The sequence below is a fragment of the Symphalangus syndactylus genome, chromosome 6 (assembly GCF_028878055.3).
Source record: "Symphalangus syndactylus isolate Jambi chromosome 6, NHGRI_mSymSyn1-v2.1_pri, whole genome shotgun sequence".
NCBI lineage: Eukaryota > Metazoa > Chordata > Mammalia > Primates > Hylobatidae > Symphalangus > Symphalangus syndactylus.
Window position 1 is genome coordinate 146,160,169 of NC_072428.2, and position 24,153 is coordinate 146,184,321.

The 24,153-nt window shown below is 41.5% G+C and overlaps 1 protein-coding gene and 1 pseudogene across 19 annotated transcripts in view; one reads left to right on the top strand and one right to left on the bottom strand.

Moving 5' to 3' along the window:
* Positions 1-4,924: 4,924 nt before the first annotated feature.
* LOC129476917 (putative transmembrane protein RNF32-DT) lies at positions 4,925-5,778 on the bottom strand (annotated as a pseudogene).
* RNF32 (ring finger protein 32) overlaps positions 5,593-24,153 on the top strand; it is a 37,514-nt gene continuing 18,953 nt past the window's right edge. For 2 of the 19 annotated variants that reach the window (XM_063641776.1, XM_063641777.1), the window contains exons 1-8: positions 5,940-6,152; positions 8,923-9,014; positions 9,601-9,859; positions 19,810-19,952; positions 20,210-20,301; positions 22,733-22,765; positions 23,374-23,442; positions 23,656-23,764. In XM_063641776.1, the coding sequence (XP_063497846.1) occupies positions 9,000-9,014; positions 9,601-9,859; positions 19,810-19,952; positions 20,210-20,301; positions 22,733-22,765; positions 23,374-23,442; positions 23,656-23,764 (720 nt within the window). In that variant the 5' untranslated portion in view covers positions 5,940-6,152; positions 8,923-8,999. Of the gene's footprint in view, positions 5,700-5,810; positions 6,217-7,182; positions 7,364-8,922; positions 9,015-9,600; positions 9,860-18,869; positions 18,942-19,809; positions 19,970-20,209; positions 20,302-22,732; positions 22,766-23,317; positions 23,443-23,655; positions 23,765-24,153 lie in introns of those variants that run through there. The other 17 variants (XM_063641772.1, XM_063641774.1, XM_063641767.1 and 14 more) reach the window with 17 other exon arrangements.

Sequence of the window (24,153 nt, forward strand, 5' to 3'; positions counted from 1 at the left end):
CTTACACTGCAGTAAAACTTCAGGACCTTGAGCCTTGGGTTTACAATCTCACAGCTGAAACGGGCCCCTCCAGACTCTTCAATCTACACACTTGTTGGAGACCTTAAGGTAAAGCTAACCATGAAAGTTTCTCCCCAAAAGCAGACAGCATCCTAGATGTGGACAGCTTTCCCAAGGTCATGGATCAATACTTTTCTACTATCACGAGACTCACCTCTCAATAGTTCCTTTGCTTGTGCCTCTATGAATAGAACTGCAGAAGGGGTCTCTCCTGTGTACTTGTGGGGTATACTTTTATTTGTGGAGAATTTCATAATCAACATTAAACATGAACAACCTTATTGTACATCAATTTTAACAAATATAGCATACAAATGGCAAATAGGGGAAACTGTTGCAAGGAGAGGAAGCTCTATTATTTGTTCAATTTATCTGTAAAATTTATTAAGAAAATAAATCTATTAATTAAAAAAATTATCTAGATGTGATCAGGAAACATCTTGTCTCTTGATATATTGAACATATTACAGCATCAACTGATTCAATTTTTAGAGACATTCAGCTTTAGCCAAAGTGGTTGAAACCAGTATATATATTTATTTCCCAGGTTATTTTAGAGTTTCTACTAATAACCTGACATTTATGCTTTTACAAACCTGTCGAAACTTTCAATTAAGGCAGAAAAATCACAAATGTCTGAAAGGAGTCCACATTACCCAAACATCTTTGATACAATCAGTATGCCTAATTGCTTTTGGCAACATTTTTAAAGCGTCTGGTATCTGGTGATCACAGTGTAGATAGCATGAATATCTTCATCATGTCAGATATTAAGACCCATAGTAGGGTATTATTCTTTACCAAAGTGATAAATTACTTCTAAGTATATTGAATTCAACAACGAAGAATGAATTTGCTCCATTTTTTAATTCAGAAAACAGTTTTTAAAGGCTCATTTGTTATACCCATGACTTTAAATTACAGAGTAAGAATGAAAACAAGATTTCTCCTCTCTTCTCAGTGTCGGAAGTGTTTTCATCAGTGTTTCTCTACTACTATTTTAATGTTGACAGGAATGATATAATCATGATATGTCTGCCACAGGTATTTTTTTTAAATGCATTTTGTCAGAGGAGTGGAAACAATTCATCCTAAGCCTTTTTTCATTATTAAAGACAAAACAGAACTATAATATAATCTCTAGTAAAAAAAAACACTTCGGTAAGTTCCCACTAGTATACCTGAGTCTTTACAGCAACTGCTGCTACAAAACACTAGGAGACTGGCAAATTTCCAAACAATTGCTGGATGTCACATACTGCATAATATAGGAAATGACTTACAATTATTTGAAAAAATAATCTGGGTGAAAGCAAGTGTATTAGTTTGTTCTCACGCTGCTAATAAAGACATACCCGGGACTGCATAATTTATAAAGGAAAGAGGTTTAATTGACTCACAGTTCCACATGGCTGGGAGGCCTCAAAATCATGGTGGAAAGCTAACAGGAAGCAAGACAGGTCTTATATGGCAGCAGGCAAGACAGAGCTCGTGCAGGGCCACTCCAATTTTTAAAACCATCAGATCTTGTGACTTATTCACTACCACAAGAACAGTATGGGGGAAACTGTCCCCATGATTCAATTCTCTCCACCTGGCCCTGCCCTTGACACATGGGGATTAATTACTACAATTCAAGGTGAGATTTGTGTGAGGACACAGCCAAACCATATCAGCAAGTTTAGGAATAGAAATTGGTAATAAATATACAAGTGTGAGTAGAAAGTTAAAGGTAATACAGAAGATTAAGAAAAATAAATGGAAAGAGAGATGGTTTTGGTGAAGGTTAAAATTGAGAACTAAATTAAAGATGAACCCCATGCCACCAATTTCTGTTCCTTAGGTTTGTTTTAGATGTCAAGGACTGTGTTGAGAGACAAGAGTCAAGTATGCACTGAGTAGGCTTTGAGAATATTTTGTACATAACAAAGGAGAAATGTGAGAACATTAAGATACTAAAATGTGAGAAGGATATTAAACTAAGAACCTTTCTGACCCTGCCTAGGCTTCCATTAGTGCAGTGCTTAGAGACTAGGCAGGTGGGCAAACTCAAATCCTATGTGTGTGATACATTAAGAATCCATAGGCTGGGCACGATGGTTCACGCCTGTAATCCCAGCACTTTGGGAGGCCGAGGCAGGCGGATCACCTGAGGTCAGAAATTCAAGACCAGCCTGGCCAACATAGCGAAACCCCGACTCTACTAAGAAATACAAAAATTAGCCAAGCGTGGTGACCGGCACCTGTAATCCCAGCTACTCGGGAGGCTGAGACAGGAGAATTACTTGATCCTAGGAGGCAGAAGTTGCAGTGAGCCAAGATGGCGCCACTACACTCCAGCCTCGGCAACAGAGAGAGACTCCGTCTCAAAAAAAAAAAAAAATACAGGGCCAGCGCTAGTATCCAATAACATGCCTCTAATGTCATCATGAAAAAAACCCATCTTTGACAAGACGGACTCCAACTGCCTATTCTAGTATTTGAACACTTTCTCTGAATTGCCTTCTACACAAGCAAAATATAAGATTTTCCCTTCATATCAATGTCTTCCACTTAAATAGTCCGCTATTGCCATCCATCTTGGGCTGCTCTTCCTTGGATACGCCCAGGTATCATCACTCTTTTTGTGATAATGTTTATACAACAGATCTCTTATAGTACCACCCGCAGCTTTCTTCTTACGCATAGTGGAGTACAGAAGTGCATCTTAATCAGCCAAGCACACTGGTGCCCTTCTCCTCGTGACTAAGCACAACCTCATCATCCTTAACATAATGCACCTCTAATTCTCCCTTCCGTCTCCACTATTCCTAGGACGTTCAATTAGCGGTTTTGAAATTCTAAAATAATCGTGTGGGTGCTTACACAAATGGCACTGAACACTACCATGCAGAATGTACTCAATAGCAGTTTTCTGAAGATGCAAACATGCTTTGTATACACGCAGTTTCTTAGGCCCATCTCAAAAAAACATCTTTTTAAAACGAAAGGCACAATGTTAAAATATAAATCATTGATAACATGGTTTTGGGGACAAGACAGGTTGACTATATATTTTAATTGACCCTATCCAAGAATGTTGCACTCTGATCATCTAACTCATTTCAACAGAACACAATATCTTGAATAAGAATGAATGTATTATTCTTCAAATATCAACTATGTTAGCTTTGTTTTTGTCAAGAATTAGCAATAAGGTTAAATTTTCAGTCAAGCCTATACTTAACACAAATCGATTGCACATTTCAAAATAGCTAGAATAATTTGAATGTTCCTAGTGTAAATAGAAGATAAATATTTAAGGGGATGGATATCCCAATTACCCTGATTTGATTATATGCATTTATCAAATTATCACATGTATTCCAAAAACATGTTCATCTAATATGTATCAACAAATTTAAAAATAAAAAATTTAAAATATTCTTTGTGGCTAACTGAAGAATGACCAATTTATTTTTAACAGAAAACATGCAGACAGAAAAACTATCATGAAAATTTAAACGTGAATAGAGGGTAGGAATTTTAAAACGGTCATTTTTCTTAGAACTTTATGAAGTTCAAGAAAAATACCTTAAAACCAGTATAAAGAATAGCAGGCACTGTACTAAGCAGTTCACCCACAGTATCATGTTTTAAACTCACCACAGCCATAAGGCGGTGAGATAACTAGCATGCCTAGTTATCATTCCAATTCTTCCTGTTGCAAGTAACAGAAAACCAGACTCCAGCTGGCTGAAGCCAGTAAGAGAAAAGACTAACAGGAGGGCCAGCCTCAGGGCTCAAATACGTCACCAGGACACGGGTTGCGTCCCAGTCTCAGCTCTGCCAGTTCCTGTAGAATCCTTCTTCCAAGGTTCACAGGGTGGCTACCATAGCTTCAGGCCCTCACCTCATGACAAGACAACAATACAGCCGCCATTTCATGTCTGTTGCCGTTTCTACATTCAGTTACAATTAAATAAATTTTCCAGTAGCACCCACAAAAATACTGAGTCCACCTGGTTGGCCTAGCTAGACATATCGCCAGCCCTGATTAAGTCGCTGTGGTCAGGGCCCTGGATTTTCTGGTTCGCTTAGGCTACTCATACGTCCCATTCCAGGACTGAAGTGCCAGGGCTGTTGCTGGAGAGTGGCTAATGTCGCCTTTACATATAAGGAGCTCATGGTTTAGGAAGATGAGCTTGCCAAAAATCAGACACTTGTAAAATAAGTCAAAATTTGAACTTAAGTCTACTTATCTGAGCCCAAAGTCTTACAACCATTTATGGCTGTTATCCTAACACCTACGTCGCGGAATGGAAGAGTCCTAAAACTGCAAAGACCCTTCCTTTTCTTCTAGATCCAGTCTAAGTTGGTTGGTAATTTCTTCAGACCCTGCTTTCAGGGAAGGTTTTTAAAAAATTACTTGCATTTGTATATTTTCTTTGTACTTTCGGCCAAATTTCTTCTAATTAAAGTACAACATAAGTTGAACCAACACAATAAAGTAATTGTCATTTTAAGAAAAGATAAACTACTGATTTCTGCTTCTGGGCATGCAGTGTGAGGGACCAGACTTAAGTTCTTAAACAACTACAAAATCAGACCAAAAAATACAATGGTTTCCAGGCACTGGACGACAGGCAGTGCAGGGCTGTTATCCTTAACAGAAGGAAAGCAGCGAGCCAGGAGTATCCAGGCCACAACCCAAATGGAGGCCAAGAGAGTAACAGCAGAGGATACAGAGGGAGGGTTCCAGGGGCCAAGACGCAATCCGAGGGGAAGCCCTTCCGTGGAGAGCTGGAGTCCTGGGGTGGCCTTCTCGAGTCTTCCCGAGCAGGTCTGTGCAGCCAGGAAACATCCGAGGCTGGAGTGAGCCACGCGGAGGAGGAAGAACAGCCCATGCTCACAGGGGCGGGGAAGAGTTCCAGCTCACTACAGACCGTGGGAGGAACCCTGCACTATTTGGGGCGTCGAGTAAAGCACCGGAAGGCTCCGCTCAGGAGCGTGAACGACACCGCCCGCTGCAAGCCTGGAAAGGAACGCGTTGCCTCAAGCCACTCCGATGTGTCACACACGCGGCTCAGTCACCTAGCTAGCAGGAAAAGGCCAGCGGGCCACGCAGGGCTCACCGTGGCCTGCAACCAAATGCAAACGGCCAGACCCACGAAGCAGGAAATACGACCCCGCAGCGGGAAACAAAGGGATCCACAGAGAAGGGCCAGGAGTCACGGACGACGCCAGGCAGTGTGCGCCCGCGCTTCCGCGAGCCAAGACGCCTGAGCGGCGCGGGGGAATCGGGGGACCCCCAGAAAACTGCCCTCGACTAACAGCGCAGCGAAGGGGCGGTGCGCTCGAGACCCTGGAACGAGAACGACCACAACCACGCAGGGAAACAACCGCGGCCCAGGCCCAGGTGGGCGGGCGGCTGAGGAGCGTGGCTGCGCCCCCAAAGCCGCCGGGGGCTGCGGACTACCGCGAAGCCGGCGCGGGGCTCGGCCCTCACTACACGAAGCCTGGGCGCCTGCACGGCCCCGCGCGTCAACCCGCGGCTCCCGAACACCCCTCCAGGCGATCCCCAAAAACGCCCGCAGCGAAAGCCTCGACGGGCACGCACCTGCGTCTCGACGCTGACGCCGTGCGCGGGGCGGGGACTGGTGAGCATGCGCAATGTGGCGTGGACGGGGCGTGGCTGGCAAGCATGCGCAGTGTGGGCCGGGCGGGGCTGGCGAGCATGCGCAGTATGGGGCGGGGCGGGGCTGGTGAGCGAGCGCGCGGGGAGCGAGCGCAGAGGCGGGCATTGCTACGGCAACGGCGGGCGGCCAGGGAGTTGCCCGAAGGAACGGGGGCAGACTTCCCTGGGTTCCTGTTCCCGGCGGAGTTGAGGCACGGAGAGGCTTCGGGGCGGGGGAGGAGAAAAGGGCGGCCCGCAAGGCGGGCGGGGTCCATGGAGTCGCTGTGAGGGCCGTCCGCGGCCTCGCTTTCGCCTCCTCCGAGCCGGGCCGGCGATGGCCGCAGCTGTGAGGCGAGGTCGAGTCCAGTAGCGGCGCGCGGCCTCCTCGGGGGACTCGGGGTCCTGGTTGGTTTCCACAGCTCCTCCTAGCTGAGGGGTACGAATTTACGGCGGCCTAAAGCCTTAGAACAGTGATCCCACTTCGGTAATTTTAGAACCCGGTAGGACCCGCTGCCATCAGGGGCCCCAGGTGCAGGGTGGTGTCAGCTTTCAGGGGAATTGGAGCCTTGTCTCCGCGCGCTTCCTGTATGAGTAGAATCTCGGAAAACGGTCAGCGGGGTTCAGAAGGCAGGAGAGAACCCCAAGATCCTGCGTAGAATTGCATCTTTACGTCGTAGGCTTGGTCTCGTGTATTTTTATTCAGCGTGCTTAATTAGCTGGGGTCACTCGCTTTGGGACCCCAGTGGTCGTTTTTGCTACCAAGCTCTGCCTCTTGAGCGTTTAATACTGGGATTTACAAAGCAACGTGTTGCTGTTCATCTTAGCTTTCAATAATGGGCAAGGGTTACGTTTCTAACCCTGCCAGTGCCGCAGGCTCATTATATATTGAAGGACTCACCTGGTATTTGGTTTTCTCATTTATAAAGTGGAGTTGGAGTAGATACTTCAAGCGTTTTCAATACCTTTAAATTCTAAATTTTAAACTCTAAAACTTAATGATACCGTAGGATTTTAAAAGAGTACAGGTTTTAAAAGCTCTTACCTTGCTATTAATGACAGTGGCCTACCGTGTAGAAACTTGAGATTAAATTGCAGACTGCAGATATGACCGGACCATTTTTAGTGTGGTGCAAACTGTATCTTCTGCAGGTTATAGGCATTTTGGAAGCAGGAACTGAGAAAATTCTGGCAGTGATCTTTCAGTATTTTAAATTCCACCATTTCTCCAAGTTCAGTTGTCTTGATGAGATACGGGGTGGAACTTCTTTCAGACATCTCTTGATGCTAGAATTGAACGGGAACAGAAAAGGGTTGTAGTAAGAACCATCATCAAAGCCTCCACAGGACTTGAGCAGCGACTGACGTGTTTACTTCTAACCTTGGATATCTCAGAGATTTGGTTCCACTGTGCTTTTCTGTCTCTCCACTCACGCCTTAGTGAGTTTGTTCTTTCGGTTGGAGTAATTTAATACAAGTGTTAGTCCTTAGAAATATATTTTGGATTAATTTCTTTCTATTTTTAGAGTTAGGCCCTCAGTACAGTAAGTCCTCACTTAACATCATCCATAGGTTCTTAGAAACTGGAGCTTTAAGCCATGCAGTGTAAGGAAACCAGTTTCACCATAGGTTAATTGATATAAATAAGAGGTAAGTTCCCACCGCACATTCCTGGTCACAAAAACATCACCAAACTCCTAAATACCAAAGCATTTCTAATATGAAGCACTGAAGTACCTATGAGCTCTACATACATTTAAGAAAGATCATTACCCAATTTCTGGTGAATCCATGAGTGACCGGGTTGTGGAGGGGCTGTGTTAAATCAAAGATAGTGTTGGCCAAGCCAAAGCTCTGAAGCACCTCCCCCTACCATGCAGTTTCAAAACAAACAAGAGCCAATTCTCAGCCCCTGGGCCTTTCCTACTGCAATCGGGTATTGTCCTGCATCTCTGTGTGAATACTGTATGCTTTACGAATTTTTATTTGACAATAATTTGTATCCTTTCATTTTCCAACCTGCTTATTCCACTTCAGGGTGGCAGGGGGCTGAGCCCACCCAGGCAGCTCAGGACCAAGGCGGGCAACAGTCCTGGAGAGGACGGCATCCCATGGCAGGGTACACTCACACTCACACTCACACTCAGACGGGGACGCACCAGTGAGCCTCACGTGCACAGCTCTGGGATGTGGGAGGAACCCGGGGTACCTGGAGGAAACCCACAGCACATGGGGAGGACATGCAAACTCCATACAGACAGTGGCCCCTGCGGGGATCAATTTTTTTTCTCATCAACATTATAAGGAAACAACGTTAGAAGAAATATATTCGAGGGCCTTCTTTGCCAGTTCCTAGATTACTTGAATAACTTTCTATTTCTCTTCATCACTGTATATTTTGAATACATCTGTCTTCATAAAATACACCATGTCCAAAACCTAAAAGGGCCAATTCCAAATTATTCCACCAGCTTTGAAGGGAATTGAAGCAAGAATAACAACAGTAAGTTCTGTGTGAAAAGACCTACTTTAGATACTTCAAAGGTTGTCTCATTAATCCTTGCGGCAACCCTGCAAAGCCAGCATTATTATACCTGCTTTATAGATGAGGAGCCTGGGGCTCAGCTGTGTTCAGTATCTTGCGCAACAACAAAGTGGTATAGTTCAATTGGAACTCAAGTTGGTCTGTCCCCACATTCTGTGTTCTGGACAGACTGAAGTTAGCCAGTGTCCCTCTTGCGTTCCAGTTTCTTCATTGTTCCCTTTCTCCCCAAAATAAGCATATCATGCTGATTTCCAGCCTGCCAGTTCTTTCCTCCTACCTGTAGTGTGCCATGTTCATTTCCCTCTGTGTATCTTTCAAATGCCAGTTTAGCTGGTTTTTCCTTTACAAGTCTCCAGTGTTAGCCTGAAACTTTATAGTACTTATGTATCATGTTATATTTAGCAATGGATTAATTCATAGTAATTAACCATTTGTATTAATGTGTCCTCAGGGGTGAACTATTTGAGGACAGGGATGAGTCAAAGCATAACTGACTTGAGTTCACCCCCTTCCTCCAGAAGCAGAATGTGTAGCTTAGTGCCACCCTGTAGCAGGCATTCCTGCTGCTTCATGATCTGTTAGACTCTTACAGAGCGTCCTCACAAACTTCATGGGTTTTTCTGTGCACTGTAACTTGGACTTTCTGTTGACCATGTCTTTGCAGCAGAAGAATAGAAGGAAGGTGATAGGATGTGATGATAGAATTTGTGATAGCCAAGCAACAACTTTTCCTAATTCGGCATGTTAAAAAATAAGGTACGCTATTCTTTTCTTAAACATACATGTTATTCGACTCATGAAATGTATTTTAATTCAGCCATTTGAGAGTATAAAAAGTAGTTTGCAAACCCTGCTTGAACTAGGAATTGTCAGCAGGAATGGGCGATGCCAAGTGTGGCATGGGGCAGTGGACAGGCTGATGGAAAAACAATCTCTGGTGATATTTACTGCAGATATCTCTTAGCTGTTTGGTGATTTTTATTCTGCACAGGAAATTGTTAAGTTTTCACAAAAAGGCATAAGCTGAAATGGCAAGAGTCTCCTTAGTAGTTGCCTGGAGTCTAATTTAATTATAATGAAGCAGCATGGGTTTATAGGTCATAATGAATTTATTCATATTATAATTAAGGCTTTAGTAATTAAATGAAAAGATATTCCTGTATTGTTAACATAAATGCTGAGACAAGGGTCTGCTCCTACTCAGGTAACAATGAGTCAAGCATTCCTTACTATTTGATTTGGTCGTATGTGCCATCAGGGTTGAGTATTGAAGCCTCAGTTCTCTTCTAAATGATATATTACATATTATTCCTCTAAATATGACTTTTTTCCTACTTTTTAGGGTCACTCATCTAAGAAAGATAACTTGGCAGTCAATGCAGTTGCTTTACAAGATCACATTTTACATGATCTTCAACTTCGAAATCTTTCAGTTGCAGATCATTCTAAGACACAATTACAAAAGAAAGAGAACAAACCTCTAAAAAAAGATACAAAGGCAGTAATAGATACTGGACTTAAAAAAGCTACACAGTGCCCCAAACTAGAAGATTCAGAAAAAGAATATGTTCTTGATCCCAAACCGCCACCATTGACTTTGGGTAAGCTGATGTAGTCATTCATCTTTTGGCTTATTAGGGCTGAAAAATCTATTGAGATTAATAGTATCATTTTTTATGTTACAGAAATAACTTATTTATAATTATACAGAGAGGTATGTATGTATGGAAGTTTAAAAATGATAGGGGACCATTAGAGCAAGAAGGTAAAGATAGTAATGGTAAGTAGAATAATAAGTAAAAACGGGAGAACAAAAGAAATATCTATTGATTCACATTGATAAAAATAAATAATTGAGTAAATAAATGATGGAAAAGAAAAATCTGTTATAGTAGAATGAATATAACTCATAAGGATAGTAGAGGGGGATAGAATATCACCTTTGGCAAACACCACAGTAATGATCATCATTACTGAAATTAGGAATGAGAAAAATTTATGTACAGACACAGAATATTGAGGTAGTTTCTCCAGAGATGCAAGTACATGACAGGGAGAAAAACAGTAACTTCACAGTTACTTCAGCTGTACAGTCATAACGCTTGACAAGAAGCGGCTGAACCAAGTAATCCTAGTTAGGTCAGCAGTAACGCACGGGCCAGCATCACGTGTCTCCTGCTGAAAGGTGCAATGTCACTTCTGTGGCATTCTTACCAAAATGTATATCTGAATTTAATCGTGGGGAAACCTCAGACCAATCCAAGTGAAAGACATTCCACACAGTTCCTGGCTGGTACTCTTCAAAAGTGTCAAGTCAACAGAAGCAAATGAAGACCTAGCAACTATTCCAGATTACAGAAGACTCAGGAGACATAGCTGCAAGTGCAATCTGTGATCCTGGATCAGATCCTAGTTCAGAAAAAAGACATCAGTGTGACAGAGAACCAGATCTGCAGAAGGCATGTAGGCTAATTGATAGATTATAGCAACATTAATTTGTGGTTTTGATCTTTGTACTAGGGTTATATAACAGGTTAACATATGGGGTTAAGAACATATGATAATATTTTCTTTTTACAAGTGTGAATATTTATTTAGAATAAGACCAAAACTTTCAACAAATTAGGAATTTCAAAAAAATGAAATAGATCCCAAACAAAAATCCATAAAAATACCATAATATTTTGTATTAGTCAGCTTCCTGAAATTGCGCTATAATACTTTTTCCATCTCTTTTGATTGCTACTCTTTGATCATATTTTCATGTGACAATAATTCTGTAATGTCATTCTCTATAGAAATAAGTCAGCCTTACCTCCGTCATGGCTGATTGAAATTTTTTCTTTAGGATAGGTGGCATGCATATAGCTTGCAACTTCACACACATTCCTACTGTGTACAGTATTGCTACAAGTTTGTGCCTGTAAATAAAGGCATGCAAATCAATTCTATTTCTTCTAATTAATGAAAGGAGATGTATTATGCATTTACAATTGTAAATGCTGTTTTTAAGTATATTCGTTTCCTAGTGCTGCCGCAACAAATTAGTACAAACTGGGTGAGTTAAAACAAGAGAAATGTATTCTCTCAGTGTCCTGGAGGCCAGAAGTCCAGAATGGCGCTGTTGGCAGGGTTCTATGGAAGAACCCTAACTTACCTTTCCCTGGTGGTTCCTGGCATTGCTTAGCTTGTGGCAGTGTCACTCCAATCTCTGCCTCTGACTTCACACAACCTTTTTCTCTGCATGTGATTGTACCCTCCCTTTCCTCTTCTTATAAGGATAGCATTCGTTGGATGTACGGCCATCTTTAAACCAGTATGACCTCATCTTAACTACATCTGCAAAGACCCTATTTCCAAATAAGGTCAACATCCTGAGGTTCCAGGTGAACAAGAATTTTGAGATGACACTATTCAACCCAGTACATCAAGTATGTCCCTGGTAGGGGAGAACTTCCATTTAGATTAGGCATCAATGAGAACGGAATCCTTCACTTACATTTGTTATCTGGAAGACTTTTTCACAGCATCAAGCTAAGTACTTTTCATACTTTGTTCCTTATCCAGTACTCACATATATTACTATGTTGATAGGTACCAGAGGTCTTTTGATAGCTCACAGTGGCTAGGCTATGGTTTGAATGTTTGTACCCTCCAAATGTTTGTCCCCTCACAGCATCAAGCTAAGTACTTTTCATACTTTGTTCCTTATCCACTACTCACATATATTACTATGTCGATAGGTACCAGAGGTCTTTTGATAGCTCACAGTGGCTAGGCTATGGTTTGAATGTTTGTCCCCTCCAAAGCTCATGTTGAAATTTCATTTTGTTTTGTTTTTTGAGATGGAGTCTCACTCTGTTGCCCAGGCTGGAGTGCAGTGGCGCCATCTTGGCCCACTGCAACCCCTGCCTTCTGGGTTCAAGCGATTCTCGTGCCTCAGCCTCCTAAGTAGCTGGAATTACAGGTGTATGCCACCACACCCAGCTAATTTTTATAGTTTTAGTAGAGATGGGGTTTTGCCATGTTGGCCAGGCTGGTCTCAAATTCCTGACCTCAGGTGATCCACCCGCCTCAGCCTCCCAAAGTGTTGGGATTAAAGGCATGAGCCACCGTGCCTGGCCTGTGTTTTTTTGTTTGTTTGTTTTTTGTGTGTGTGTCTTCTTTTTTATTTATTTTTATTTCAATAGCTTTTGTGGTACAAGTGGTTTTTGGTTACATGGATGAATCATATAGTGGTGAATTCTGAGATTTTAGTGCACCCACCACCAGAGTAGCCCACACTGTACCTAACGTGCAGTTTTTTTATCCCACACCCCTCCCACCCTCCGCCTTCTGAGTCTCCAATGTCCATTATACCACTCTGTATGCCTTTGCATACCTATACCTTAGCTTCCACTTATAAGTGAGAACATACAACATGAGTTACTTCACTTGGAATAATGACCTCCAGTTCCATCCAAGCTGCTGCAAAAGACATTTTTTCATTCATTTTTGTGGCTGAGTAGTATTCGTGGTGTATATATACCACATTTTCTTTATCCACTCATTGGTTCATGGGCACTTAAGTTGGTTCCATATCTTTGCAGTTGTGAATTGGGCTGCAATAAACATGTGTATGCATGTGTCTTTTTCATATAATGACTTCTTTTCCTTTGGGTAGACACCCAGTAGTGGGATTGCTGGATCGAGGGATAGATCTACATTTAGTTCTTCAAGGAATCTTCATACTGTTTTCCATAGAGGTTGTAGTAATTTACATTCCCACCAGCAGTGCATAAGCGTTCTCCTTTCACCACATCAATGCCAACATCTGTTGTTTTGTGACTTTTTAGTAATGGTCATTCTTACAGGAATAAGGTGGTATCTCATTGTGGTTTTAATTTGCATTTCCCTGATGATGCGTGACGACCATTTTTTCATGTTTGTTGGCCATCTGCATATCTTTTGAGAAATACCTGTTCGTGTCATTTGCCCTCTTTTTGATGGGATTATTTGTTTTTTTTCTTGCTGATTTGTTTGAGTTCCTTGTAGGTTCTGGATACTAGTCCTTTGTTGAGAATTCTTTATACTGTTTTTACAACCTTTTGTAAATCTGAAATTATTTTAAACTGAAAAGTTAGAAATACAATTTTTTATTGATGGGCATGGAAAATAGGTTTGGTTGAGGACGGTGTGTCCTAGCGCAGGTCAGATGGATCTGGAGGTGCTGGAAAATCTGTGTGTTGGAGTCGCACAAGTTGGAGGGGACCTGTTCCCACAGCGACACCAGGGGAGATATTTGATGCTGTCTTCCTCTCAACTTCTGCTAACAAGCTCGTTGTCTTCTAGAAAACAGCGTGGCTCACGAACGTGTTGCGACTTGGAATAATGTCATACAGCAGTTTAGTGAAGATCTTCTGTTGTGCCTGTGTGGTTTACGTAGATGACCAAATAGTTTCATCATAATCAATCTTAAGAGTTTTATCAGGAAAAAATTAAATTAGATATAAAAAGGAACGTCCCAATTTGGAAAATAAGTAAAGTTATTAAGGAAAATAAATGAGACCTTTTTTTCAGGACCTCTTTATGGAAAAAATGTTGATTGTGCATATTAGTTACTAATGACATTGAACCATATGCTCTTTACCATCTATACGTAATATTCCACTTGGATTTCTGTCTTTTCTTGCTGATTTACTGGAGTTCTTTGCATATTCTACATAGTAATCTCTTGTTGATTTAGCCACTGAAAATATCTTCTGTTACCATCTTTTGAATTCTATCTGTTGTTTTATATTGAATACAATTTTCATTCTGATTAATGTTAAATCCATTGTTTTTTGTTTTGTTTTTTTTTTTCACTTTATTGCTGTTTGGGGGAGACTTAAGATATACTTCACCATTCTGAGAGTGCAAAGATTTTTCTACATTTTCTTTATTTAGCTTTAACCTTTTACCTTTCACATTTAGATGTCACCACAATTTGTTTTCCTTATGATACTGGGAAAATCGACGAGGTTAAAGCGTGTTCTGTTCTCTCCTTCTGAGGCTTCTGCTTCTATGTCAGTATTGCACTGTTTTGATTAATAGAGTCTTGTAATATGTCTTCATAGCTGCTAGGAAAAGACGTTTCCTCTTTTTTTTTTTCTCCAAAACTCCTCATTTTCTACATAAAATTCTGCTGGAGTTTTTTTCGAATTGGATTTGTAGATGTTGAAAATACCATATTTACAATGTTATCATCTGATCCACAAATATGGTAGCATCTCACACCATTTAGGTCTTTTTGTCTCCGACTCCTAGGGGTTTTCTGAGTAAGTCAGTTGATATCTGCAGTGATTCTTATTGTCTGTGCCTTTCTACTTTTATGCCTCTTTTTTTCCCCGCTTTTTTTTTTTTTTAATCTGGCCAGGATCTCCTGAGCTGTGGTGAATACAAGTAGTAATACCTAGTATTTCTGTCTAGTTCCTGAGCCTAACACGTTTCATTTCGCTACTTATGTGATGTTTGCCCTTTGTTTATTGTTGTTTTGTGTTGTTTGCTGGCCTTTATCTAATTGTAAAATTTCCCTTTTAGCAAGTTGCTACAGGTTTTTAAACTCATTAATAGGTGTACTTCTTTAAATGCTTTTTTTTTCCTGCAACTTTTTAGATGAGCATGTTTGTTGTGGGTTTTCTCCTTGAGTTCATTTGTGCCGTAAATTACAGTGACAGACTCTGATGTTGAATCTTCGTGCATAGCTTGAATAAACCCTACTTGCCCATGGTGTTTTTCAGATTCACTGTTGCATTCTGATAAGTAATTCTCGTTCAGGATGTTTGATGTTTAACCATGGATTACCCTGGACTATGAGTGTCCTTGTCTGGTTTTATTATCAAAGTCATGTAAGCTTCACCAAGTAAGTTGGGCAATGTTCCCTCTTTTTCAGGATTCTGGAATAACAGAAAATAGGGATGATATGTTCCTTAAAAGTTTGGGTTAACTCACTTGTAAAATCATCTGGGCCCGAGGCTCTTTTTTTCCTTTAAGCGGGGTGAGGAGAGGTGATGGGTTAGGATGCATTTGGCTGCAAATATAGGAGCAACACACTGAAAGTGATGTAAACCTTAATGGTGTGTGTCATTGTTCACAGCAGTTCTGGTTGGGTGGCTTATTGATGTTTGCCGGGACCAGCCTCCTTCCGGGGCTGCCGTCGGGAGGTGCTGCCCCATGCATGGACACAAGAGGGTGCACAGCCCCAGGGTCAGTCCTCAACGACAAGGGATGAGCTGGAAAGGCAGGGGAGAAAGCTCCCAACAGACCTTCCTTCCGCTTCACCTGAGATGGTCACATGCCCATTGATAGTCTAAAAATTGGCAAAGGGTAGCAAGACTTCAATTACGTGCTTAGATCCATCGAGAGACCTCTGAGGCTGAGCCCGTTTCCACTGACGCACAGTGTGGTTCTAAAGGCAAGATGGGTGCTGGACGTGCTATTGATTTTAAACATTAGGACAGCAGTTTGCTGAAATCTGTCAATACAATTTACCTATTCTCCCTCCCGTTCTAAGGTCTTGATTAGTTTATAAACGTAAGGCCAGGTTTGCATGATGGGGAGATGTGGATGTTTGAAGTTGAGGCAGTTGACATGGACCATGGCAGAGTCTGGATTGTACAGCAAGTGCCCACCCAAGTCTAAGAGGAGGGGTGGCGCTGGGGGCCCTGTCTCTCCCTGCTCCCACACCTTGAGCCAAAGGCAAAGAGCTGGCCTGAGGCAGCGCCCTCCTCCGCAACCTCAGTCTCAGCCTCTTCAGTCTTACTGTGCCTTTGTTTCTCTGCAGGCCAAGTGCTCTCTCAGTAATGGCCATCTGCACATCCTTTTCCTCCATCTAGAAAACCTCCCCCTTCACCTGCTGCTGTTACTCTTAACCCTGCGGGTCTCCATTTAATGCCACTTTGGTCAAGTAACCTTCTCTGGGGTCACAACCCCATACATCCTGCACACCATTCTCCATAGCGTTCATCACACTTGTAGCGGCTTGATTCTTATCAGAAGATCCATGGGCATAGTTTTAGAAGTAAAATTGTTCTATGAGGATTATAACAGAAAGTGTAGCATTCCCCTGACCCATTTTGGGCATTACTCTAAGGCAGCCATTTTCAAATTCTTTGGTTCATTCTTCTGGTATTATTTTTAATTATTATTATTTTTTTTTTTTGACACACAGTCTTGCTCTGATGCCCAGGCTGGAGTGCAGTGGCACAGTCTCGGCTCACTGCAACATCCACCTCCCGGGTTCAAGCGGTTCTCGTGCCTCAGCCTCCTGAGTAGCTGGGATTACAGGTGTGTGCCACCATGCCTGGCTACTTTTTGTATTTTTAGTAGAGACGGGGTTTCACCATGTTGGCCAGGCTGGTCTCGAACTCCTGACTTCAGGTGATCCACCCACCTCGGCCTCCCAAAGTACTGAGATTACAGGCATGAACCACCATGCCTGGCCCTATTTTTAATATTTTTAAATAACATGTCTATGCTGCTGTTTTGTTAATTTTCAGTTCTGGATATCTCTTCTTACTGTAGAAGATCGAGATTTAGCATATTGTTTTCATAACTTGTGGTTAGACTAATAACATTCAGTGTTTACTCTGTTAAAATTCTGTGACCTCACTCACAGCTGAGCAATGTGGTGTTCTATATTACAATTTCCTTCTCAGACGTTTTTCTATTTTACCTGAAGTTATGTCTTATTTTTTCATATGTTTTAGTTTCCTCTATCATCACTCATCACTGATTCATCCCTAAAATCTCCTTCAGAAATACATTATCTCAATACATTAAAATATACCAGGGCACTTTATCGATGAGGATGTTGCTTCTGGAATCCTCCGTGGTCCCCTCCCCCGGCCCCTCCCCGGGCTCCCTCTTGAGCAGCATCCCGGGACCCCGGACTCTCTCTCCTTGGATTCTCTCTCCCTGGACCTCATGGCGGCCTCCTTGGTTTCTTCCCACGTGGTGGCAAGGCTCCTCTGTCAGTAGCTCCCTGGGGGAGTGCGGAGGAGACCCACGCAGAAGCTCACATGCATAACAATGTATTTGCTCTTTTTCTCTCATTTGATTGATATCTAATAAGGAATCTTGATATGGAAATCTTTCCTTCCTCCGAATTTTGAAGGAATTGTCTTCTCCTGTCTGTTGTGCTGTGGATGAGTCTGATGCAGTTCTGATCCTTTTTTGAGGCCTGTTTTTTTTTTTTTTTTGAGTCTGCTTTCTATCTCCGAGATTCTCACAGTGACGGGATTCGGTGTTCTGAGTACTTGCTGGGCCCTCTCAAACCAGAAGCTCATGCCCTCTGCTTCTGGGAGATGTTTTGGACTATTTTCTTTACAAGTTTTACTCCCCATTTTCCATGCTTTCTTTCTAAAATGCCAGTTTTTCAGATGTCACAACACCACCTAGACCGGTCCCTTGATTTTCTTATTTTCTGTCTCCTGATACATGTTTTTCTGTGAGATTACAGTCACATGCCACATAGCAATGTTTCAGTCAACAACAAACCACAGTGGTCCCATACAATCATAATGGAGTTGAAAAATTCCTACCACTTCATGACATCTTGATGACTTTGACCCTGTGTTGGCCTAGGCTAATATGTGTGTTTGTGTCTTAGTTTTTAACAAAAAAGTTAAAAAAAAAAAAAGATTTGAGAAATAGAAAAAGCTTATAGAATAAGGATATAAAGAAAGAAAATATTTTATATAAACTAAAAATTTAGCTGAGCATGGTATTGTGTGCCTTTGGTCTCAGCTACTCAGGAGGCTGAGGTTGGAGGATAGCTTGAACCCAGGAGATACAGGCTGCAGTGGGCCATGATCGTCACATCACTACGTGCTAGCTGGGACAACATAGTGTTTTAAGCTAAATGTTATTGCAAAAGAGTCAAAAAGTTAAAAATTTAAAAGTTTAGACAGTAGAAAAGTTATAGTAAGCTAACTTTAATTTATTATTGAAGAAAATATATTTTTATAAATTTAGTGTAGCGTAAGTGTAGACTGTTTATGAAGTCTACAGTTGTGTACGGTCATGTCCTAGGCCTTCACACTCACTCAGCACTCACTCACTGACTCACCCAGAGCAACTTCCAGGCCTGCAAGCTCCATTCATGGTGAGTGCCCTACACAGGTACACCATTTTTAATCTGTTATACAGATTTTTACTGTGCTTTTTCTGTGTTTGGATGCACAGATCCTTACCATTGTGTTACAGTTACCTGCAGTATTCAGTACAGTAACATGCTGTGCAGGCGTGTAGTCTAATCAGCTGTACCGTGTAGCTTTGGTGTGTGGTGGGCTGTACCAGCTAAGCATGTGTACATAACGCTGTGATGTTAGCAAGATGACGAAATTGCCTAACAGCACATTTCTTAACAACAATCGCCTGTTGTTAAGCATCTCAGGACTGTACCTTAGCTTTCTCTTCCAGCCTTTCAGTGGACGTTCACATTTCTACTCTAAAAGCCCAAGAGCCTTTCTGTACTCAAAAGTGTCCTTTCATAGCTTCCTGTCATGTTTTGTTGATGTAACATTTTGTCTTCTATTTCTGAAGATATCCTTGTAGGTCGATGCTTTTCTCTGCATTGGCCCTTCTTTGGGGTGCAGGGAGGTGGTGGAAGGTGAACTTCGCTTCCTGCATTTTGCCTCAGGATGTTGCAGTTGCTTTTTCAAAGTGAGTGTTTCCTACCGCACTATCAGCTCAATGCCGAGACAGCACATGGTGGGTACCCACGTGTTATTGAAATAAGAAGTTTGTTCTGTCCATGATGATACGTCATAGGAAGTTTTTAGCAGGGGAGGTGCAGATTGGTGTAGAGGCCACTGGTGGCAGAGCAAGGTGAGCTGGGAGAGGCAGTGCCGAAGGCTGAGGGCTGAGGCAGGTGAGAACTGGGAGAACTTTGGGCCAATACGTGTGAACAATGAGTATTCCTCAGTTTTTCTTTCATAAAATTGGGTATCACTCCTGCTTGCCTTATTGAGTTATTGGGAAATGAAATAAGATACGGGAAATGCTTTGTAAATAAAAAATAAACGTATTGAAAATGTAAGGTATTATTATCACTGACTTTTGTGCCCTCATAGAAAAACAGCATCCTATATACAGTCCACCATTTGTATCCGTGGGCTTGGGATCCACAGATTCAACCAGCCACAGATCAAAATTTTAATAAATGAATAAAAAATAACAATACAACAATATAATAAAAATAATACAAATTAAAAACAATATAGTATAACAGCTAGTTACGTAGCACTTGCATTAGGAATTATTGGTAATCGAGATGATTGGCAGTATACAGGAGGATATGCATGGGTTGTATGCAAATACTCCATCTTCTGTCAGAGACTCTTGAGCATCCTCGGGACATCCTGGAACACATTCCCTGTGGATACCAAGGGACAGCTTCTATTGTGAAATAAAGTATGTGATCTATATGTAGTTCATTAATCTCTGTTTGCAAATGGTGTCATTAAAGTTTTAGGTGGGTGCCATATGCTAAAAGACACTCTAACTCCTGTCCTGTGCTGTCTTACTTTAGCACAGAAGTTGGGCCTCATTGGGCCTCCACCACCTCCACTGTCATCAGATGAATGGCAGAAGGTGAAACAGCGCTCCCTCCTGCAAGGGGACTCCATGCAGCCATGCCCCATCTGTAAAGAAGAATTCGAGCTTCGTCCTCAGGTGTTTAGCATACGAGGGTGAGCTAGAGAGCTTGTGGGCTGTTTCCTAGGGACGAGGCCCAGAGCTGGAGCCTAAGATTCCAAGCTTCCTTTTTCCAGTGTCATCCTCCTGTATGAGCCTCGACACTTCCATTTTGTTTTCCATTAATTAAAGTGTGTGAAGAGCTAAACACCCTCATTATAAATAGTTTTGTTTGTTTACTAACTGGTATTCTCAAGTACTAAAGTTTGTACAAAAGGAATGTTTCCGTTCAACAGGCCCCATGCGGCTGTGCAGACAACTCGGGGGCTTCCCAGGAGCAGCTGTGTCCCAGCGTAGGAAGGATGAAAGCAGAGGAACTCTTAAGTTGGTTTGTGATTTGAGTCAGAGAAGAAAAAAAAACTGGCTTGAATGTCTCCAAAGAATTTGTGAGAGAATCTTTAAGAAAAGTAAAATCTTTTAAAGATTTTTATTCATGAAACTTTACTGTAGTAAGATTGATGATACTACTCTGTGTTAACAGATAATACACACACACACACACACACACAGAGACAGAGAGAGAGAGAGAGAGAATGCATATAGGGTTTTTTCTATACATATTTTGTCTGCCTAACTAAACTGTTGTCCCCTGAAGTTGGGGACACTTAGATTTATCAGAAGTGTGTGTGTGCGCGCACGTGTGTGCATGGTTGCCCTGTAACAATTTCCCACGTGGTGTGGCATTACGCTTCCTGCATAGCAGGCCCTCAGAGATTTGCTGAGAAAACACAGCAAATACAGTTAAAATCAGCCTTGGAGTTTGTAGCCTAGGAATGCAGGCTTGTTACAATCTGGGCAAATGAACTCTGAGTCTTCGCTGAATCTGAGTAGGTTTCATCAGCAAGAAAGCTCACAACAGTTACACTTCTGTTCACTAATTTGAATTCATAAGTTACTTTAGACATTGTATTCTAGTTCTCTATCAGGAGCTAATCTTACATATGTGAAAGTTGGGTATTTTGGACAGATTTTAGCCCTGAAACCACAAATTGTCTAGGATAATTTAGTACTTTAATGTAGCAAAACTGTGAATAAAGCCAAAGGGTGTCTTTCTGGCTAAGCAACCTCTTTCTTACTTATACTAAAATATCAAACCCGGTGTGTCTGTATGAAGAAGGAAAAGTGAAAGTTAGTATCTTATGGGGATCAGGGCATACCTTGCCCAACATTTCTTTCTGATTTTTATAAATTTCTCACTAAATTCTATTATTTTTATTTGGTTTTGATATAAGACCTATCCTCTATATTTTGCATTTCCAGTGATCGTTTCCATGTTCAGATTTTTCCTTAGTTATAAACAATAGTTGGCATTTTTACAACATTTAATGATTTCAGAGGGCCTTCAATTAATTTCATATAGTAGGCATTCTGCCCATTTAGCAGATGAGGAAATAAAAAACAATTCAAACGATTCATAGTAGGCCAATTCAGAAAGTACGGAGAGTCCTGCTGGAAGCCAGTCCTAACTTCTAGGCCATTTTTAGTGTGTTTTCCTCTACTTAATCCTTGATTTTTGTTACATCAGAGAATGTTTGCCAATAACAAATATTTATGGACATTTAAAAAGATAACACTTTAATATACTGAAGTCTAGTGTTAATATAGATAGAATATATGTTGATAAAACACTGAAAAGTATTCTATAAAGAATGAATTAAGTATAGAAAACATTGCTATTAAGCAGTGGTAATGAAAAAGGATCCATATTACTGAGTTTATTCAATTCAGACTTACTCTTGGCAATAAGTTTCAAGAAAAGGTTTACAACTTTCTGAGTTCTACTTATTTCTGTATTTCTTCCATTTGAGAAGAAAAGCATACATTGAGTGAAGGCAGGTGGGATTCACTTTAAAAACTGTTACGTTTTCCCCACAGCAGGCATCCTGGGCCGGCTGAGATTGAAATCTCACCCAGGAGTGCCCCAGACTGCAGTCACCCAAGTCAGATTCTTGACAAAAAGGGAAAACCCCTCGCCTGCCCCCACCACTTCGCTCAGTCTCACAAGTTTCCCCCGCTTTCCTCCCCGTTGCTGAAAGCGGCCCCTCCCCAAGGGAAGCAGGAGCGTGGCCTTTGTGTGGCAGCCCGCAGGGCCTGGCGCTGGTGGGCTGGCAGCTCTGTCCCTTCTACTAAGTACCCACTGCCTTCTTCTTCATTTGGTCTAAGCTTCAGTCTTTTGTCACAGCCCAGTATATCACTGTTTAGTGGGGAATTTGGGTCACAGAAAGGTGAAGTTTTCTTGTGAGCACACTTTCTCTGCATTTAAAAAAGAAAAAAGACGCCCATGTCTCCATGATTTGTTGCTATTTAAATTTAAGACTGTTGGAATTATATCTCAGTTGAGCTACGATTTCACAAAAATTGGGGGGCATAACTGAGCTGAACGAAGACCTAAATGGTATTTACTTAGCGTTTCCCTGGCCCCACTGGACAGGCCCCCCTCCTCACCCCTCCAGTTTGCAGTCACTGCCCGCATCTAAGGGAAACTCATTTTGTCATTGTTTCGCTCTTAAGTATACACTCATTTTAATAGTTAAATATCAAACCTCATGTGTTTATTTGATATTTCAGATCGTTACTTTTTCTTAGAGTATATACTTGTGCTGTGCTCAACAAACAAATAGTATAAATATCAAAGTTATTAATTTGCTTTTTTAAAGAAATAATACAGCTTACCTTCTAAGCATTCAGGATTTTAACTGTTAGATACATGCTGCTTCTCGTTTGTAAACTTCAACGTTGTTCTGTCTCCTCATGAACAGGTGCTGCTTTCATGCTCCCATGTGTTCCACAAGGTAAGTCTGCCCCTCACACCTGCCCAGGTGCCCCACATGCTACCTTACAGCACAGAGAAACCATAGTCATTTTCAAGGCTCCTAAGAAGAGCCATTTATTTTATTCATCACCACCACCTATGGTTAAAGAAACATGACTGTAGGCTACAGTACAATTCATCCTATTTTGAAAATCATGAGTTTTGTGACAAAAGAACCACAAATGTTTATGTAACAGATTGTTGTCAGTAATGCATGTCAAAGTGACAGCTAAATTCACATGATCGATCTGCATGTGGTCCCATACACACGCGTGACTCATCTTTGTGCTAGTGGATTTCAGAAGTTTTTGATGTCTCTGCATGTATATTCTTGTAAGAAATCATTTTTGGAACAGGTTTCGTGAGGAAGGTGGTAGCACCTGATGAAACCTCCTCACTTTATAACCTAAATTGGGCTAAGTCTCATAGTTATGGGAGAAAAGAACACTATAATTAGAAACTAACATTGGAAGTAAAAACGTTGTTTATAAGTAATTACTTGTAAAATTTTAAGTGAAATGTTTTTCTTCAGGCATGTCTTCAGGCTTTTGAAAAGTTCACAAATAAGAAAACCTGTCCTCTCTGTAGAAAGAACCAGTATCAAACCCGAGTGATACACGATGGAGCCCGCCTGTTCAGAATCAAGTGTGTGACCAGGTGAGGATGCCAGGCCTGTTTGGCGCTAAGCAGACACTCACAGATCAGGCTATGACAACTAACTTGTTTTTTAAATAGTGGGCTTTTCTCTTTCTTCTTGGCCACCATAATTTCCCCGGGGCCTTGTACAGCACAGGGCTTATAACAACTACTGAAGTATTGGTTGACATAGAGGCATTATAAATTAGTCATTTTCAAATATCTGTGTTTTAGAATCCAAGCCTACTGGAGAGGATACATTGTTAGAAAGTGGTACAGAAACCTGAGGAAAACAGTACCTCCCACAGACGCCAAGTTAAGAAAAAAATTCTTTGAAAAAAAGGTAGGTAGAGATCATTAATTCTCCAGATATGGTCTCTGTGCGGGTGATTCACTTGGGGTCAGGAAGGCTAACAGAGTTGGTAAAACTTTGAGACTTACTTCACTTTGAGGGCTTTTTAAAAATGCTTGAGATGCTGCTAAAAATCCTGTTTAACTTAAGTTGGCTTTCCAACCTAGATGGTAAAATACTTTTAGACTTTCTTTTTTAGTTAAATCATAAAATTAGGTTAAATCAAAGCAACTTCTGTTTGGCCATTTTGTGCTAATTGTTTAAATAAACTTACCTCTTCAGACACAAGACTGGAAACCAGCTTAATTTTTCCCATCTCCTGGGCTATACGTAAATGAAGATAGCTGCTGCACATCTCACAGTAATGAAAATGGAAGCCA